Source organism: Ostrea edulis, chromosome 9 (assembly GCF_947568905.1).
Source record: "Ostrea edulis chromosome 9, xbOstEdul1.1, whole genome shotgun sequence".
NCBI lineage: Eukaryota > Metazoa > Mollusca > Bivalvia > Ostreida > Ostreidae > Ostrea > Ostrea edulis.
This window is the reverse complement of record NC_079172.1, coordinates 34,937,341-34,958,811: the sequence shown is the minus strand read 5'-3', so window position 1 is coordinate 34,958,811 and position 21,471 is coordinate 34,937,341. Positions and strand designations below refer to the sequence as shown.

Here is a 21,471-nt window from a genome sequence, read left to right as displayed (position 1 = left end):
TTATGAACAGATCGTTGCATAATGTATGGTTTCTGTATTATGAACAGAGCGGTGTGTGATGCTGAATTATGAACATATCGTTGTATAATGTATGGTGCTGAATTATGAACAGATCGCTGTATCGTTCTGAATTATGAACAGATTGTTGTATGGTGCTGAATTATGAACAGAGGGATGTATGATGCTGAATTATGAACATATCGATGTATGATGCTGAATTATAAACATATCGTTGTATGATGCTGAATTATGAACAGATCGTTGTATGGTGCTGAATTATGAACAGATTGTTGTATGGTGCTAAATTATGAACAGATCGTTGTATAATGTATGGTGCTGAATTATGAACAGATCGTTGTGTGGTGCTGAATTATGAACAGACCGTCGTATGATGTTGAATCATGAACAGATCGTTGCATGGTGCTGTATAATACATGTATATCGTGCTGAATTATGAACTGATCGTTGTATAATGCATGGTGTTGAATTATGAACAGATCGGTGCATGGTGCTGAATTATGAACAGATCGCTGTATGGTTCTGAATTATGAACAGATTGTTGTATGGTGGTGAATTATGAACAGACCGTCGTATGAAGTTGAATTATGAACAGATCGTTGTATGGTGCTGTATGATGTAAAACTTATACGGTATCAATTTTGATGCACCAGATGCGCATTTCGACAAATAATGTCTCTTCAGTGATGCTCAACCGAAATGTTTGAAATCCGAAATAACAATGAAGTTTTAGAGCTATTATAGCCAAAAAACAGCGTGCCAAAAAAAAGTGGAGTCAAATTCGTCTAAGGATAAAAGCTGTGCATGAGGGAGATATATCGTGCTGAATTATGAACAGATCGTTGTATAATGTATAGTGCTGTATTATGAACAGATCGTTGTATGATTTTGATTGTCGGTTGTTTCATTGTATGTAGATTAACAATTCTGCAAAAATCGGAATGCAACTGTGCCCAGTCAGAATTTTTTCTTAAGGTACAGGGATTCCATCAACTGTATTTCCCCTCAAAAGATGTGTCTAACCAATGTAATGTCTAGTTTTTAATATTTTATTGTAGAACTTTAACTCCATAGAGATAGACAAACATTATATTTTTGAATAATTCATATGCTCCCAACCATCTATATCTGCAAATTAGTAGGTATGGAAACTGTAATACGATGTGGTTCAAGTTTTCTTTCGAGGAGGAAGGGAGAGGGCGTCTTTCTGTATAACTATTTTTAACCTCGCCATTGATGATTGACGTAACTTGCAGGGTTTTGCATCAATGCTATTAATGACAAAATAAACATGTGTGTCAGCAAACCACGGAGACCGTCCCACAACAAAAGTTACATAAAGTGTCAGATTATTTAATGCTTGACTGAACACGGCAGACATGCGTAACAATAAAACTACAAATACACAAAGAATAATATCACATAGTATAAGAATTGGATTTCGTTAAAATATATTTCTACAAATATATGCATGTAGAATTATAAACAGGTGTTCGTATAAAAATATAAACAATTCATAGTTCTAGTCTACTAAATCATCAACAAAGAGAAAATGATGAAATGTTTTAAACCTTAGACAACAAAGCGAATAATGAATTCGCTGATAGGTAATGAATTTGATGCATAAATCACGCGACAAAGGTAATTCCACATAAAAATCTTTATAACATACAAAAAGTCTCATTTCAGTCTTTGGGAGACGATGTATGCTTTTGAAATGATATTCTGCAAAATGTTTTTGCGTGATTGACTTTCAAATGTTTTGCGTTCACATATATGTATGAAAACTAAGTGTCACCTACGTACATGTACATATAATATACCACATGTTATTTTCCGAAGAGCAAACTCCCTATAGCAAACCCAATGCCAAGATTTTTCAGTAGATTGTTCTTCTTTGGCGGGGGTGGAGCGGGTCGGCGGGGCGCGGGCGGTGGCGGAGGCTGGGGTCGTCTGGTTGTCGGGGGGACTTTGATCACTGGCGCGGGAGTAGCTGGCAAAATGATCATGCCGGAATTGCCGTTTCCGGTTTTTGGTTTTGAAGGATTCAATGTGCCCGTAGATTTGATACCGACGTCTTTCGGAAAAACAAAATCAGGGGCCGCAGTGGCAGAGGGAACGTAACCAGGAACTGTAGGTATTATGTCATCAACTGGAATGACGTCACCAGGCTGTAGAGGTCTTTTTCCACCAATAACAGATTTTTCACCTGGTACCTTTATATTTGGAAATGGTGTAGCAGATGGAATGTATCCAGGATCCTCCGGTTCCGGTATGACGTCGACTGCAATGACGTCACCAGGCTCTGGTGACAGGGGACCTAGAACATTACCTGGCAAAACTGGTTCTGGTTCCGGCTTAGGGTTTCCAGAATCACTTCCGGTATCACTGGGAAACACAAAGCTTGGAGAGGGTGTAGCTGATGGGACATAAACAGGGATAGACGGTATGACGTCATCGACAGGAATAATATCCCCGGGTTTTGGTCCGTTAATAGTGTCGATTGGTACCATTTCACTCGGATGGACTTCGTTCATGTGGTGTCTAAGAAGTTCTCGCAGTCGACGATTCTGCATTTTCAGCCTTCGCGCCCTCTTTCGCTCCATTAACCAGGCGGCTCGCATTTCCGCAGTATCTAGAGACTTCGAGTTTACGCCAGAGTTTAAATCAATGTTAGGAATAAGAACTGTCTCTCCAGTTAAAGGGTCAAGAACAGGCAGGATAGCCTGAGTATCGTTACCGTGCAGCTCTACCGGGAAATCGTGAAACGTTCCGTCAACGTGCACATGTCCTCTGTCCATCACATCGTTAGGGGACACCACTCCGATGGGTCTGGCGTGTGGGACCTCGGGTAGCCCTGTAATTGGGTTTATGGTATGGAGCCTGTCCTGTGGGCTGATTACATCCCCTGGTTGAACCCCTACATTGATTCTGCGCCCGGGTACGACGCCGACAAGATCTGCTTCGTCTATAGGTCGAACGTTGATAGTATTGATAGGCTGTAGGTCGATAGCGTTGACAGGTTGATTTCCATTCACGGGTTTAACGTCTATCGGTTTAACAGGGTTTGTATCATCTACTGGTCGAATGTCTGTTGGTATAACGGGTTCATTCACTTGCTTTACATCGCTAGGATTAACTGGTCCACTGATCTCTTTTGGATAAACATCTTTGTCGGGTGCGCCATGAATTCCACTATCCACGTGGTTATGCTTTTCAATTTGCTTTGCACTTTCAGACTTCTTGACATTTTCAATGACTTTGGGCTTGACTTCTCCTTTTGGATGTTCATTTTTTATTGTTTCAGCAGCAGGGGGAGACTTTTTCTCAACAGAAGGCTTTCTGTTCAATGCACTTTCTAACAGACTCTTACCAAAGTTCAAAAATTGTGACATTCCATCGGAAGATCCTGTCGGGGAATTCCCAGTTTGTGACGTAATGACTTCACTTAGCAATTGCTGAGGTGAAAGTCCACTTCCGGCCTCATTGTTAAGAAGTTGGGTACTATTCAAAATAAGTGATGTGAGGCTATTCAATCCGGACGCTTGAGTCTGTACAGGATTAATTTCTGTTTGCAATATACTCATTTCTTCGCGTTGTGCCATCTCACGGGCGGCCTGGTCAAACGGAGGCGGTCCCGGAAATGGTTGTCCCCATGGTAACATGTTCCTGCGGTTTGGCTGTCCTGAAGGTGGGTTACTTCCCGACTGTCTAGAAGGTGGGTTCCTTCCCGACTGTCTAGAAGGTGGGTTCCTTCCTGACTGTCTAGAAGGTGGATTCCTTCCCGACATCCCTCGTGCAGTGAAGGACTGCATTCTGTCCGGTGGTTGAAATGGAAATTGACCACGGAATGTTTGAGGACCCCACGGGTTTCGAAATCTTCGAGGAAAGGGTCCAAACTGCGCTGACACACCTGTTACAATAAGAAATTTGAATATTTGAAGAACTCAGCTACCGGGTAATACACGCACAAGTACCCGAATTTGTGCAAAAAATCTATATCAAATCCATTTTAATCGTTACGTAAAATACATTCAGTATTCATGATATTCAGTATAGATATGTCATAAATATTTTTGTTGTATGGTCGAGTGACGTGAAGCGACTCTAGTAATACTGACCAATTAGCGCCAATTCCAGAAATATCAGGTACGGCATAACCGCACGGAGCACCATCTGCCTGCTGAAATACAAAAGAAGACTTTTACCGAAGAACAAAAGTCATGCACAGAGGAGAGGATCACAATATTCACTGTATTTCTGTTAAAGATGTATTCTCACTTTTATGAAGAAAAAAATAATTGTAAATTTTCACAGGAATCCCCTAAAATCCGTACACTCCAATGTCCAATTGAATCAAATTTCAAGAGTAATTTTTTTTTATCGGTGTTCAATTATTTGTCTTGCATGTCCAATTCCAGATGTAGGTAGATTTCTTTAAACTCATTGATGGGGTTAATAGATTAGTGAGTAAGAGTTCCCGAATAACGAACGCATTCAATATTTAATAGAATTATTTTTTCATATCAATGTTGTTTTTTTAATTTTACAATATAAGAAATCCTGTAACGTCACAGGTGCATAGTAGAAATCAGACCTTACCTTATAAAAACCATGTTCGTTTCCTCGGCGAGCTGAATAAAACTGACCTGTTGACAATTTCTACGATTTTTACATCAAAGTGGCCATAGATCCTCAAATATATGGCCGACGGGCCACGCATGACATGACAGACGACATTTACGACTTATTGATGATGACGTCACAATTAACGCATGGTACTGAACCACTTTTTTGATTGGTGAATATTAGTCGTTGATCGTGGTAAAACATTGGTATTGTGAATTTCTCTTGGATGAGCATCTTCATGTTCTAAATAATTCAAATAAAGGTGAATTTTTCCATCCATGAAGAGAGTTGTCTTTGTTTTTCTAGCTTTGGTAATACAGTGTGCTATCGGTTGAGATTGTTATATGGATTGTTTGTTTCGCATATCACTTGTTTACATTTTTCCTTATATCTGCAATGAGGTTAATCTTTCCGTAATTTTCATCAGTTTGTCTCTCCGCGTAAAAAAACATAATAACTCACCTCCCGTGGTGTGCAAAGTGTAGTGAACATATTCTATCCCCTAACTTGTTGTGTACAGGGTGTAATGGAAATATATTACCCCGGGGTGTGCAAGATATAATGGAAACATTATATTCCCTCGGGGTGTGTAGGGTGAAATTGAAACATATTCCCTCGGGGTGTACAGGGTGTAATGGAAATATTATATTCCCTCGGAGTGTGCAGTGTGTATTGGAAATGTTATATTTCCTCGGGGTGTGCAGGGTGAAATGGAAACATATTCCCTCAGAGTGTGCAGGGTATAATGAAAATATTATATTCCCTTGAGGTGTGCAGGGTGTAATGGAAATATATTCCCACTTGGTGTGTAGTGTGTATTGGAAATATATTCCCTCGGGGTGTGCAGGGTGTAATGGGAATATGTTCCTTCGGGGTGTGCAGGGTGTAATGAAAATATTTTATTCCCTTGAGGTGTGCAGGGTGTAATGGAAATATATTCCCACTTGGTGTGTAGTGTGTATTGGAAATATATTCCCTCGGGGTGTGCAGGGTGTAATGGAAATATTATATTCCCTCGGGGTGTGCAAGATATAAGGGAAACATTTTATTTCCTCGGGGTGTGTAGGGTGTAATGGAAATATTATATTCCCCCGGGGTGTGCAAGATATAATGGAAATATTATATTCCCTCGGGATGTGCAGGGTGTAATGGGAATATGTTCCTTCGGGGTGTGCAGTGTGTATTGGAAATATTATATTCCCTCGGGGTGTGCAGGATGTAATGGAAATATTATATTTGAATGATGTGATACAGTTTTCACCACCACCCCCCCCCCCCCCCCCCCCCTCGTTTATGTGCAGTGTGTGATACATTTTTCACTCCCACGTTTGTGTGCAGGGTGTAATATATTTTCCACTCCTTCGTTTGAGTGCAGGGTGCAATGGGAATTTTCTCTATCTGTCATGTGTTTACTGTGTAATTACTTTATTCCATCACCTCGAATGTGCAGGGGATGTGGGATATATCGCCTGACTTCATGTAGTGTAATGGAAAACATGAAAATAATATAAAATAATCATTGATGGTTTTTTTTAGGTCAATATGGTGCTTTAGTTACGTGGGAAGTATAATATTCATTGATCGCAAAGCGCCAGGTGAACACTGTACTACAATGGTAGCTAAAGCGTCGTGATAACAGAGACCAAGTCAATGTTTTACTAATATTATAGAATTATTCAATACATCTAAACCGGCTACTACAGCTTATCCAATGATTATCCTGTTTAGCCATCTTTGTTTACAGTTAGAGTGCGGGACCTAGTAGATGGTGATTGGAGACTCGAGTTTTCATTGGATGGCCAAAAGATAATAATTACTTGTATCAAATTTTGCTTTCTAGCTGTAAACAATATTGCACTTTTTATGTAGCTAAAGCGTCGTATTTTTCTCAAGAATAATTGAAGAATTGTATAATATTCACCCACAAATCACACGGAAGTGAATATAGTGGTTTGGTCTTTTTTCTAGTTTGTTGAATTTCACCCGATCAATTAACTCGGAACTATCCAATTATACAATAAAAGAAATATCTTTAGTACATGTATTTTCTTGAATAAAAATCATGATGAATGCAATACAAAATGTTGCAAAAACAGCTCTTTGGTGATATGTGAAAACGGGAAAATGGGAGAGGGGAGGGACATTTATGTGAAGGGATGGAAATAATGGTTTCCTTTAAAACATGATTGACTGAAAAAATGAATTCTTAGATAAATACATAGATATGTATCAAAGATTGCTTTATTTATATATATATGTGTTTTATATGTTTTACCATTTAAGCAAATGGCAAATGTACCGTGGTTACGTGATCATTGTCTGCAGTAGGTATATGGCACGTGCTATATGATAAACAACGAAATTAGTCGGCACGCGTACATAGTATCAGGAATCGATGGTTTCATGCTCGCGCCACATGTGCGTTCTTCTTCACCCATCTGGTATCAATTATCTTGTAGTTATTGTCTGCGGGGTTTGATTTTTGACACAGAGATAATCCCTCCCCCGCCTCGTTGAGGTTGTTAGGTGGTGGTACATGTATGTTGAGAAAATGAAACCTTTAATCAATGCGCTCGCTAGGTGGCAAAATATGTATATTGAAAATTAAAGCGATGGATAGGTGGCGGTGCCTATTGTAAATTGAAAATGAAACCCTTTTTCGTGTTGCATTTTTCTACACATGCTTTGATATTTTCCATGTTTTGACATTTATTTTTAAAAATGTATATGTAACATACATATAGCGTACACATGTACATATCACAGCTTCCGAAACGCGCGTAATTTTACAATCAATAAATTATTTTGATTGATTTAATATTGTTTAATGTCCCTTTCGAGAATTTTTCACTCCTATGGAGACGTCACCATTGCCGGTGAAGTGCTGCAAAATTTAGGGCTATGCTCACCATTGCTCAGCGCGTACGGTCTTTGAGCAGGGAGGTATCTTTAGCGTGCCACACCTGCTGTGACACGGGATCTCGATTTTTGCCGTCTCATCTAAAGGACCGCCCCCATTTAGTCGCCTCTTACAACCAGTAAGGGGTACTGAGGACCTACATGTATTCCATAACCCGGATCCAATAAAAGAAACAGAAAGATAGAAAAACAACTCAAAATAATCCCTACAATACGTGAGCACTTCCTGTGCCAACAGTCAGCTAAAGACATTTCCCAACCATACTTCGGGATACAGCGCACCCATCACAAGGTGTTGTGGAATTACATGAATATCAGACACCTTTTCATTGACACTGGGTCATTCGAAAGTCATTCAGAATAATTAAAATTTTATTTTAAATGTTTTTGACGAGAATCAAAAACATATTCTAGAAAAAACAATTCAAGAATTACATGGAAACTGAATTTCATTTTGTCGTCTTACACAGCTTATTGAAAAAAAAAAACACCTGTTGTTAAGGTACAAGTACAGATTTAACTTAATTGCCAAATTTGCCCAAAGCTTAAAAGTAATAATTTACAAACCCCCTCCCCCCAAACAAAAAGTAACGAGAGCTGGTGAGCAGGAAATTTAACGTGACGTGGGTGCGGGCATGGGGGGGGGGTCACAAAATTTGATAATTCTATTGCTGAAAACCTGAAGTACGCAATCACGTGTAATGACACTCCATGTACAAATGTATAAAGAATATAAAAGACAAGGATATTGTACAGTCTACATCCACATTAACTGATGAATACATCATGTGAACACAGCTTCGTGAACCCTCTCCCAGAGTAAACGACCAATCTTAATACGTGATACATTGCTTAATGTGTGAGGACATTGACTGGGGATCCCAAGGACGGTATCTATAATAACTGCAACCTTCATAACACGGTGGTTATAATGACAATGTCTATCAAAGGAAAGTAAACAGATTTGTATACTAATGAATTCCAATCACAAGAATAGGATAAACTTTTCCATTGCTGTCAACAAGCCACCAAGTCAGCTGACTGTAACGATGTAAATGTTTATAATCACTGTATGTAATTATATAAACTGTTCAAATGTATACAATCTTGTAATCTGTTCAACTGTATGCAATTACAATGTATATTAACTGTTCAAATGTTTGTAATTATATAAACTGTTCAAATGTATACAATCTTGTAATCTGTTCAATTTGTTGTAACCATGTAAACTGCTCAATTTGAATATCCACTTCATTGGCAGTACCGAGAGAAGTGAATCAGTATATAAAGAATTATATAGTGTCATTAAAACCGAAGTACCGACAAGTACTGAAATCTATAGAATCAATAAAACCAAAATTAACAGGGGATGGAATTTTTACCAGAATACCAAGCTTTTAAAAAGATGATCCTGGGACAATAAAAACAGTGACATTACGTGTAAAGTATCAGACATGTTACTGGTTTTGAATAAATATTGACTGTAAATATGTCCATAAGTATATAAACATCTAGTACACTCAATACCTACTTCAGACCATTTCTTACCTAAGATTTTAAATTGATTCATTCCCATTCGTTAATACTCATGCTTGAAATTATGAATATAGCAAGCGTAAAAAACAAAACAAATGTTTTTGGTAATTCTCTTTATACCATTTTTTGAATTAAGAAAAAACAAACCAACAAATCAAACAATCATATCTTTCAATCGAATGTAATGGTCATACTATATATTCTACAGACAAGGTTAGCTATTTTGGAATGAGCATTGATATTTTTTGAGAGGAGAATTTGTCATGGTTATCATTGTACAAAAGATGAACAACAGACTGCATCTTTATACAGGCAAGGATGGGGTTCAGATCTGCAGCGAAAGAGGTCATTGATATGCTCGGCTCTTTTCAATCTCATCTTCATGATGTCTGTGTGTATGATATGTTGGATTGTCAGATACTGGATTGTCAAAATGGTTGGTTTTTTGTTTGTTTGTTTGTGTTTTTTTTTGGTTTTTTTTTTTTAGATTACAGGTATATGTATGTATGTCAAAAGAAAATCGTTAGATTTATATTGAATTTACCTCCAATACATTCTGTCAATTGTCATATTGTAATTTCAAAATTTAATGAGTGAGTTTAAATACAAAAATTGCAGATGTCGTTTTGTATTTTTTTTAAAAATGTATCTTTACACTCAACTGATACATTCACATCTTACAATATATGACAGACCTACAAAGTGTTTAGTACACTTCTAATATATTAGATGTAGAGGAACGGGTGTGATATATTTCTTAACACTAAAAGCGATTATCTAATATTGTTTTATTAAGTTTCTCTTGTTTTTGTACAAAATGAATCATTATGTTTCTATTAGGCTTTGATATATATCCCTATGCCATTGACATTTTCACAGCTAATGTCCCTTTATACATGTACATATATTTTTGTGCCAAACTTTTGTAAGTTCTCAAATAAAAATTGACGATAACGAACAGTGATCAATCTCATAAATCCTATAAAGAATGCAAAATTAAGAGTACAGAAAACATCCCCTGTCGACCGGTCACACCCGCCGTGAGCCCTAAATTTGATCATTTAAACGGAGTAATCCATAGTCAAAATTAATATGTAAAGAAAGGCTTAACAATTGGTATGAAACACCTCACACAACATTCAACATAATGACAGGTTGTTTTTGTCAAGCGAGACTATTGAAAACCCTGCAGCATCACCTTATTTGTCAGTGGTTTGCCTTGATTTAAAAATGATCATACGCTGAAATGTTCTCACATATCAAATCAACACATCATCAGGTAATGATGGAATATTGATATGTAAATATGAGAAGTTGACAATGGAGAATCTGAAGTCACCTCGTTTATCATAAATTTGAGTTGTCAGTTTTCCGTTAACATCTATGTTCAATAAACTATTCAAATATGAAGCAGATATGGAAGACTCTGTGGTGTCTTTTGTTTTGAGTTCACTGGAATATACTGAGTCAACATATGAGTGAAAATGAGTATTGCTAATAAATAAAACGTCGATATATCTAATTGTTGAGTTGAAAGTCACAGCAAAAGATATTTTCTTCTTATTTAGAAGCTTTTAAATAAAATATACCTCATAAGATAACGAATCGTAGTCGGCTAATAAAGGGGCACAATTATGTAATTCAACTCGACTAAATCCAAATTCACAACCTGCTTGGACTTAACTATGAGATAGTAATTTTGAGAATATAATTTAGAGACATGGCAAGAAGATATCGTTATTCATTAGAATGTGTGCTTTGCTTTTTAGGGTTATTACCCGTTGAATTTCTTTTTATGAATTGTTTTTCAGTTCGATATTGAATTACCCAATTTTGTTCATTTCATGTTGCCATCTAGTTCATCTAAATGAAAAACTAATAGAGTAAATCGATTTAAATGCCAACATATTTTATATGGGAAAAAGAAAATTGCATAATTATTAATTGACGAATCTTTATGTTTGAAGCAGAATATCTACCTTATCGGTCCTTTCTCTTTGATGGTACCGTCTGTACGTCGCTGGTAGTAGAAAAGGTTGTTGCAAAGTGAACCAATGCAGGCATTTAAATCTAATTCTCGATGGATTTGAATCATGAGATTGATTTTAAAATGCATGCATCAGTCCATCAATCCTTAAGTCTAACCAGCAGCAAGTATTCTTCAGAATGACCTTTCCTTATACACTAATTCAAACAGTCTGAAGACCCTTGGCGAAGACTTTGATTTGCATGGGTCAGTGGCTCTACTGCACCTAAAATAAAATATGAAAATATAAATCATTTCTACATGAAATGTTCATTGCTTGTCAAGTCTAGAAACACGGAGATAGCCAATGTCCTTGCTTCTTCCTTCCGTTAGGTAAATACAGATTCGAACACTTCCTGTTTGTCCAAAAAATGTCATACTAACAAACGACACATTGATCAAAACGTTTACCTGATATGAATGAGAGAAAAAGAAAGATACATGCATTGTATATCAGAGAGTGTAGAGTACGCTGCGGAGGGCAGACTAATTTATATGCATAAAGCATAAATTTACATAAATTCTTCAGTGCTGAAGCACATTCGAATTTAAAGTAATACTGATCTTATTTACGGTATACAACTTTCACAATATCTACTATCCGGATCTTTTTATATCTACTATCCGGATCTTTTTATTTCTACTATCCGGATCGTTTTATATCTACTATCCGGATCTTTTTTATTTCTACTATCCGGATCTTTTTATATCTACTATCCGGATCTTTTTCCTAATTTTTGTCCCTGCTTTACTTTCCAGAAAATGAATATTTTTTATCTGTTGTTACATCTATATGAAATAAAAATTTGTTTATATTGCTTCACTGAATAACGACACACAGAGTGAAAATTCCATTGATATTGCTGTCGTGATCGTTCATCAACGCTTTGGTCGTTTCTCTGATTAATTTTCTAGTTATATATTATTCATTAATTACATTGACTTTGCATTTGATTGCGTCCGTACACACCTTCACACTGTAAGCAATTCCTGTAATGTACTGAAGCCGTCTGAAAATCGTCAAAATTAACGCATCAAATGTAAAATATATAAACACTTTAACAACGATCTCCATAAGTTGGAACTTATAGGAAAGACTAGCGTAGCCCAGACACAATTTAGGATGTGTGTAATCCTATAATTTAGTGTAATATAGACACAACATAAGGTTTGTGTAATATAGACACAATATAGGATGTGTGTAATATAGACAAATTATAGGATGTGTGTAATATAGACAAATTATAGGATGTGTGTAATATAGATACAGCATAGGATGTGTGTAATATAGACACGGTATAGGATGTGTGTATTATAGACACGGTATAGGATGTGTGTATTATAGACACGGTATAGGATGTGTGTAATATGGACTCATTATAGGATGTGTGTAATATATACACGGTATAGGATGTGTGTAATATTGACACAGTATAGGATGTGTGTAATATAAACACAATATAGGATGTGTGTAATATAGACACAGTGTAGGATATGTGTAATATAGACACAATATAGAATGTGTGAAATACACACACAGTATAGGATGTATGTAATATAAACACAGTATAGGATGTTTGTAACATAGACACAATATAGGATGTGTGTAATATAGACACAATTTAAGGTGTGTGTAATATAGACACAGTATAGGATGTGTGTAATATAGACATAATATAGGATGTGTGCAATATAGACATGGTATAAGGTATACAAATCCATCCATTTATATCTTTACACATGCAAATTGCAATACCTGTATAAATGGTAGCAATTTCACCATCAACGCACTGCAGTTGTAAACAATGCCCATATCAATCTTGTTAAAGGGAAAGGCAACCATAACCACATAGTTGCTTTTATGAATAAAGTATCACTTACTGATATCGTAATTGACAGTCTTTAACAATAAAAATCCTTGCTTAACAATTAAATCAATATTAATCTATCATGTATTTTAAATTACCCGCCGCTAAGAGAGTGGCCATTGGAGTTTAATTTATGACGTCACGCCGTCTATTCCGGTTTATTTCATCAGCAGCAATGTAAACATGAGACGTCACGAACAGTTAAGTTTGGAGCCGTATAGATTTGAAACCGTTCTTTCGCAAGAAGAAATTGAGAAAAGAAGACGTTCAGTCGAGTCGCAGACCAGGCATATTATATATAATCATAATAACCAGTGAGGGTATTATTTTTTTAAAGGACTTATTTTGGACTTTATGGGTATGCAAGACGTTGTTGACATGCATTAGAAATACTTTCAAGAAAAAAATAATTAAATCAACTCATGTAGTTTATTCGGAGGGGGCGGCTGAACCCAAGCACCTGTGGATGATCTTAGAATCTCATCAAAACCGGAACAGACAGTGTGACGTCAAAATTATTGATTTTTGTGGTCTTGAATACAAAAGAGTTACACGTCATGGCAGCCTCTATAGATCGCGGGAATTTCAATTTTTGACGTTTTCAAATTAGTACAAAAGCATATCTAGGCCATATATCAACAGAATTGTATGACAATTCTTTATCATATGATTAATCCTATCATTATCATGAAAAATCTTTTGGGTTGCCTTTCCCTTTAAATATAGTACGACTATTTCAACGGCTCAGAATTCTGACGGACATAAAACATAATGTAAATATACATGTAAGACATCAATTCATTTTTGAAAATGAACTGCAACGTTTCACGCTGGCATATTTCATGTGAGATTTGCTATGCTCTGAGTTTAAGACAGTGAACGATGAAATACCTTTCCGGTATTCAAATTTGAATTAAATCAAAACAAAATCAAATAAAACCGAATTCACCCCGAATTAAACTCTAAACATCATCTTGTATTCTCAGTCATTTTGACTGTCATGACTATTACAGGTTTTCTTGCAGAGCGACGTCCTGATGTCTGTCTGATATGATAAATGCCCCCGCAGAGCTAGGAGACTGATAACAATGGATTCCAAAACATTAGAAATGTAAATAGTTAAGAAATGAATGTCATTTTTGAAATGCATGAGGTTATGAACGCGACGCCTTACGCCGGCATACTTCATGACGTGTCATACCTTAATTCTACTTTCATTTCTTTCAGATTTTTCAGTCATTAAAATAGACATACTATATTTATCAAAATCCATATGTGCATTGTTCACAAACTTCAGCATCACATTCATGAGGAAATGACTATCATTACAATTGGTAAAGATATCGAAGGCAAAAATATTGTTAATGTAAATATACATACACTTGTATTTGGCACCCAAGAACTATTGCACAGTGAAGAAAATATGCCTTCGATTCGGAGGGGTTAAAAGCATCTTATAAAAAATTGTTACCTTAGGTAATTATCAATATATATTCTGTATTATTAATCTCTTCGAAAATACTAGTAAGAAATATGGAATACATGTACAATGTGATTCGATGATTTTTTTTAAAAATATTTATAGACATGCTGGGGCACTCAATTTTGTTTATATCTATGAAAATAATTTTATAAGATAAAAAGGCCATTATTCACAAATGGTGTCTGTTACCTGATATACGATTCACTTGCATTATTCGATATTGTTTGAACTGAGTAAGCTTTAGACACTATATCAGTACCGTACCATTGGCAAACACAGAGAACATTTATTGTTCACAGGTCGGAAAGAATGCACAGTGATACACAGACAGAATAGCAGGCGGATGTGCACACTCACACACACACACACACACACACACAAAGAGAAAGAGAGAGATTAATACATATATACATACCTGTAAATTACTTTATCCGTTGCAGATAGAATTGTAGAACCTCCCTGAGAAAATTAGAAATTTCGTTAATTTTGCTGCGCATTATAAATTAACTGGGTTAGGGGATAACAAATATTCATGAATGAAACGCAAATGTTTGATGATCTATTTTTAGTTTCCTCTGCTGCTGAAGATGTGCACGGCGCAGTGCGCCATCTCATATAGTGTTTCCGCAGCGCCTTATATGTCGGTCCATGTTTCGGGTCACCTTGATCAGAATCATATTAAACATTATTAAATCATCTGCATTTGTCACAGGAAAATAAGTATTTTTTTTTAGTTGATTATTAAACTCATCAGTCCTTCATTCTCTTTAAATTTCCAGATTTTTCGGTCCAACCATCCAAATATTATACTGACTGACGTCATAATCTGGGTAAGTTTATTTTATGCAGGTGTAGTACAATTATTAATTTTCCATGTTATGAAAGTAATTTTTCTAGAGAGTAGATTCCTTTCAGGAAGAATTATTTGTTTTCTTCTTATGAATCCCGAAACGCAGATAAGTGAAAATTGAACATAGACACATAAGCACAAACCAGATGTTCGATCGAGATCTGGGATGCTACCTACCCCTCCTGACAAAATGAGATCCTCTGGTATAAGTAAAGCTGTATTTTGTGGGAATTATCTACAGATATTCAGCATTCCGATCCTGTAGCATTCACTTCGGGCGGCAGTGTCATACAGCAATATAATGGTAAGTTAGAATTACTTACACTTTCAATGTTCGTATTCATTTAATATTATTATATATATCAGTGCATGCAAAGTTAAATGCACACAAAACGCGCTGAGAAATTACCATCATTTTACCGTTCAAAATTATAGTTGCTTTGTATCAGGAAAACAATTATCAAGAAACTTAATGAAAATTATTTTGTTTTACATTTGGAGGTCTTCAGTAATATATCGTTTTAGAAGAGCTTCAGAACTCAATGACAGAAAATGACAGTTTTTTTAGTCATTTATATGACTTACAGTTTCTGCATGGAATAGTCTATATTAATGTAAACTGCACCCATAATTTCCACAAGTCCGATTATATCTAAGCATTATTGCTTTGCAGTCGAAGCTTTCCAAGGAAGAAATCGAAGGTATGGGGAGTTGTGTGTCATCCTTTAATACTTTCACCCGTTAACAGCATGGAATTAGTTTTTTTAAGGATCCCAAAACTCTCAGACAAATGTGCAGTGTGGAGTTCGTGTGCTGGATTTACGTACAGCTCAGACAAAAAAAAAATATGGAGCTATCTTACGCATGTGTCGAAATTCAGTAGAGAGTATAGTAATTTATTTTTAGTTAGTGTTCGTTGCCGACAGATAATGGAACAATATGAGAGTATGGGTGTAGATTGGTGAAATTGTACCGGTATAGATATGTTTTCTCTCTGCGGGGGACTAGATACGATTGTGACGTCATTTCTTAAAAGCTGTCACCCCTCAGTAAAATAAACATAAATCTAGATATTTAATGAACAGTGTGATGTAAGTACATGCATAAATAATTCGTCTTTATAGATTAAAAAAAATATTAATAATAATTTTGATGCGCAGAAATCTGTGCAATATAAACAGACAAGATATGAGATTACATTCCTTGGCAAGAGTTCAAACACCGCGATATCCAGCAACCTTACAAGGAGACTGCGCCTACACACCGCACACGCACGCACGCGCATCGTGCTTTATCTCGTGTACATCAGTTTGTACACATGGTGTGAATTAATATAACAGTGCCCACGTGTTTGTGTTAGTTGTAAAGTGATTTTATCTCTACATATTTGTTATGTAAAGTGATACTTTTCTAGTAATTATGGCCATATTCAACGATTATTTCAAAATGAAACAAATGAATTTAATAATGACTTAAAAAAACCAAAAACAGTTATAGCAAAATTAACAATGCTTAGATTTGTTTAGACTTTTGTGCAAAACAAAGGAATATACATGTATGTACTTGTACGTGTTTGCTTAAATATTCTTCTGCCATGGTTACCAATATTTCTGGTTTTTCTGCCAACTATGAATCAATCAGTGTACACATGGATCGTATCACGATTGTTGTGACCAGCTACACCTAATTACATGAACATGTTTGAGTACCAATCGTTATTGACATCCGCGTCAATTTAATTTTTTTTTGTCTTATAATAATTTATTTTCCTCTTTGAAATGTTGATTTATATTTCAATCAACTAAATTTATAAATAAATAAGACTGCATAAAGATTGTGTGAATGGTAGTCAGGGTTTACCTGCTCGATTTTAATCAAATATATATATTGTTGATTGTTACGGGATAACTTAATTCTTAATGATAGTGCGTACAGATCTAGGGTTTCTATCCACGGGTCTGGGACTACTATAGGGGTCCATAGTATATTCACGGAGAATAATACAAACCTTATTCTGCATATCACCCTAGGGTTAATATGATGTGCGATATAAGAAGAAAAAAACATATGCATGATTTATTGCATTAAATACATACTTGATAATAACATCATAATAATTATAATGATAACTAATTATTTTATTTAGACTGGATAGCACAAATAGTATTAATTGACTTATTCAAATTGCGGCCTCTATAAAACATTCAAAGACAGATTACAATAAATAGTATAAATTATAAATATATACATCAAATATGATATCATTGAAATATATCAATAAGTTCTCTGCAATAAAAGATAAGGTAGCTCAAAAATATCATATCACTTGTTCAAATCATAATGCTGCAAATGTGCTGATTTAAAAGATGCAAGAGAACTTTAGGTTCTGATAGACTCGGGCAACAGATTCCATAGAATAGTGGTTCGTTCCGTTTATAAAATGTTCAGTTCGAACTTTTGTTAAAGATAACATGCAACGATCACTATTACTTGTTTCCCTAGTACTGAATTGGTTGATAAAACTAAAAACTTTCATATATTCTGGTGTCCTATTTTTCAGAACCTTAAAAGCAAACACAAGCTTTCTATTTATCGACTAATCACGAACAAGCATCCATTTAAGAACACTAAAATTATCAATAGGAGTCTAAGTTACATTCATATTCTAAATAATTCTGGCGGCCCTGTTCTGTATTTTAAAAGGTCTATCAACAAAAACCTTGTTTTTTGGTTCAACACAAAAAAGTACATTAAAGATAACAGTGTTGTATATCATAAAACCAATAAAAGCAAAGATTTCTTTTTACCAATATCTACACTAGAATATTGTAGACCAGTGAACAAATGATTTGAAAACAACCGAGGTTCCCACAAGGGTTGTATCATTTTGTATGAAACTCGCCACATGCCCGTGACCTTTATGTATTATGGATCTGTATTACATGCCTGTGATATGCAGTAATATATCTTTATTATAGATTTGTTATATAATACAGGATTTCTGCATCCCTGATATGAACACCGGCACGCGCCCTTTATTACACACCCTGTATCAGTACCCTTTATTTCACCCCTCATCGTACGTTTCTGGAACACCTCTGTAATTTTCATTGGGAGTACCTCGGACTTTTTCCGCTTGGAAGCAGACGATGTAATTTTGTAAACAAATAGAGAAAGATAGAAATAGATGGGCGAGAGAACGTTGGAATCGTTAGCGAGGAGAATTGAAGAACTTGAGGAATTGATAGAGTTGTTCAAAATGTAACAATAATTCTTAACAAATTGTAATACAGTCCACTCCACTTATATTGAAGTCGGTTATATTGAACTATCTGTTATATTGAAGGTAAAATAAATCCCCCAGTAGCAATATTTGTGTAGTTCAGCATTGGTTATATTGAACTTTGGATATAATGAACAATTCAGGTCGGTCCCCTGGATTTCATTATATCCAGAGTAGACTGTATTTAAAAAACTAAAAGAATTGAAATAGTTTATTCACAATGCTATCTTATGTCATATACCGGTACATGTATTCAATAAATATCTTAAATCATTCAAAAATAGTAATCGTTGTTTTTAACTTTTATCCGTTAATGAGCCCTTAAATCAATTATTTTCAAATATATATTAAAAACGACAAATGAATACATAGCAAAATCTGTATTACACTCCATATCAACCCTCAACCAATATCAGCCCTCGGGCCTACGACCCTCGGGCTGATATTGGAGTCTCGGGCTGATATTGGAGTCTCGGGTTGATATGGAGTGTGATACAGATTTTGCCATGTATTATTCTCTATGTATTACATGCCTATGGTATGCAGTAATGGAGCAGTATTACATGCCTATGGTATGCAGTAATGGAACAGTATTACATGCCTATGATATGCAATAATGGATCTATGCCGCCTGATTGTATCCATGACGTGTTATGGATCAGTAGTTGCAGTAAGCAGATACTATCGGGCTATAATTGTTGCTAAGTAATCAATAATAGTCCTCCTAGAGAGGGTTCTATACCTCCTCCATCCCTAGATCCGCCTGAGAGTTTCATGGATCTTGAATTGTTAGAGGGGTTTTCATTGATAAGAAACATGGCTCCAGCTTTTAACTTTTTATTTCATTTACCTGCATTATCTTTAAAATGATTTCCGCAGATAGAATATTGTATCAGCACATCCATATTTGCCATTTCAACGGAACTTGTCAATGTTATATATGTTTTCAATACGACTGTTCCATTCCAACTCACGGTTTTCTGTTTGGTGCATTTCAGAGGCCAAGGAAGTCTTTGAGCTTTTTGACTTCTGGGATGGTCGCGACGGAGAGGTCGACGCCTTCAAAATTGGTGACGTCATCCGATGCGTAGGACTTAACCCCACCATCGAAATCGTCAAAAAGAATGGCGCCACTGATAAAATGGGTAAGTAGCTATGTAACGTAGTTTGCCGAGTCTTAAAAGATAGAGAAAGATAAACCCCCATGGAGCGTCGTGTCATAAGTTTGAAATAGTCAAACCTTGGAAGGAGTTGTAACTTCAAAGGGGCATGGTTAGTCTAATCTTACTTCAAATAGGCTAGGGAGACGGAATCCTAAGAGAACAAGCTTCAAGGGGCCGTGGTTAGTCAAATATCAAAATGATGGGTCCTCATCAATTCAACGTGATTTGTTGAGTCATAAATTGATTAGGACCCTGGGAGGGGGACTAGGGCGATGTTTGCTAAGTCTTAGAAGATGGAGTTAGAATCAATGAGGCTTGTTTTGACAAATATTAGAAATATGGTAAGCGTAGATGGGATGTGATAGTTCATATTTGATGATGTTTTAGGTGAGAAGTCCTACAAATTCGAGGAGTTCCTGCCCATCCATGAGACGATCATGAACACCCTGGAACAGGGAACATTCGCCGACTACATGGAGGCCTTCAAGACTTTCGACAGGGAGGGTCAGGGTTACATCTCCGGTGCTGAGCTCAGACATCTCCTTTCCTCCCTCGGTAATCATCTCTCTCTCTCTCTCTCTCTCTCTCTCTCTCTCTCTCTCTCTCTCTCTCTCTCTCTCTCTCTCTGACTTGATTTAAACGTGTAGGACTTAGTCCATATTGTCGGTTCATCTGTTTAACTTTGAATTATAAGTGATATATTCAGTGCTGTAACGTGTTTTGTTTTCATAATCAATTAATCATTTGACTATTTACCAATCATACTGATTATAAACTCGTAGTCTATATTATTTTCTTCAGGTGAGCGTTTGACTGATGACCAGGTTGACGAAATCATCAGAAACACCGATCTCCAGGAGGACCTTGAGGGAAATGTTAAATACGAAGGTACGTTTTCATGCCCTCTCTGGGATCAGGTTCAAACAATTGCCAAAATGTTTATATCAAACTGACTTCTGGAAACGAAGGAGCAAATCCCCGTCCATTGCTGCAACTTTTATTAACAACAGTAACATAGAAAAGTTTTGATTATTTACATGTTAGTTGACTTGTTTTCCCAAGATATAGGAATTCTTGATCTATAACTTTTTCTTTATCTTCTTGCAGAGTTCATCAAGAAAGTGATGGCCGGACCATACCCTGACTAGATATTTTAATAAAGAATAACATATAAACACAAGAACACATCACACTCCAAAAATAACAAAACAAAATCTCCGTCTACAATGAACATTTACAACAGTGAACATTTACATGTGAAAAGTTACACGTCTCGTCGGAACAACAGCTGAAGAGGCCTTACGTCGTGCTGCTGCGACACCTAGCGACAAAAATAAGAAATTTCGAACATGCGCACTGGATAGATATTACCACCCGGAATGCTATGAATCAACTAAAAAAGCCCGAACAGAGTTTTTGCGTAAGACCTCTTCAGTTACATATACTTTGCCGTGTTTATCTGTTATCAAATGTTTTCTACGCATCAAGATCAGTTTTATTAACCGGTACCGGTTGGTTACATCATCAAAACTTGGTAATGACATCATTGGGTCACGTGACCCGTTGTACAGTTATGTGCTCGGAAGTTGGTATAAATGAGATGAGGTCGGAATGGATATCCCTTTTGCATCCTCGGCTGTGTGAATAGTGCAGTATTTATTATTTTATTCCCAAAATAAATTCTGTTTTCTTTAAA

The 21,471-nt window shown here is 36.1% G+C and overlaps 2 protein-coding genes and 1 long non-coding RNA gene across 6 annotated transcripts; 1 reads left to right on the top strand and 2 right to left on the bottom strand.

Annotated features, from left to right (window-relative positions):
- Positions 1–1,356: 1,356 nt before the first annotated feature.
- On the bottom strand, positions 1,357–15,002 carry LOC125659518 (uncharacterized). 3 transcript variants are annotated; one of them, XM_048891201.2, is made up of 3 exons: positions 14,895–15,002; positions 4,140–4,201; positions 1,357–3,931 (listed from the first exon to the last, which is right to left on the bottom strand). In XM_048891201.2, the coding sequence occupies exons 2-3, from the start codon at positions 4,192–4,194 to the stop codon at positions 1,848–1,850; spliced, it is 2,139 nt and encodes a 712-aa protein (XP_048747158.1). In that variant the 5' UTR covers positions 4,195–4,201; positions 14,895–15,002; the 3' UTR covers positions 1,357–1,847. The 3 variants fall into 3 exon arrangements, with proteins under 3 accessions (XP_048747158.1, XP_056004956.1, XP_056004957.1); XM_056148981.1 differs by lacking the exon at positions 14,895–15,002 and adding an exon at positions 11,082–11,350; XM_056148982.1 differs by lacking the exon at positions 14,895–15,002 and adding an exon at positions 4,621–5,215.
- Positions 15,003–15,098: 96 nt separating this feature from the next.
- Positions 15,099–21,471, top strand: LOC125659525 (myosin essential light chain, striated adductor muscle-like). Of its 2 annotated transcripts, XM_048891210.2 has the most exons (7): positions 15,170–15,309; positions 15,436–15,633; positions 16,003–16,030; positions 19,611–19,757; positions 20,163–20,330; positions 20,577–20,663; positions 20,883–21,471. In XM_048891210.2, the coding sequence occupies exons 2-7, from the start codon at positions 15,631–15,633 to the stop codon at positions 20,921–20,923; spliced, it is 474 nt and encodes a 157-aa protein (XP_048747167.1). In that variant the 5' UTR covers positions 15,170–15,309; positions 15,436–15,630; the 3' UTR covers positions 20,924–21,471. The 2 variants fall into 2 exon arrangements, with proteins under 2 accessions (XP_056004982.1, XP_048747167.1); XM_056149007.1 differs by having other exon boundaries at positions 15,099–15,309; positions 20,577–21,471.
- Positions 15,563–19,615, bottom strand: LOC130050111 (uncharacterized). Its single transcript, XR_008798511.1, has 2 exons — positions 18,049–19,615; positions 15,563–18,013 (listed from the first exon to the last, which is right to left on the bottom strand). It is a non-coding gene; the product is annotated as an uncharacterized LOC130050111 (long non-coding RNA).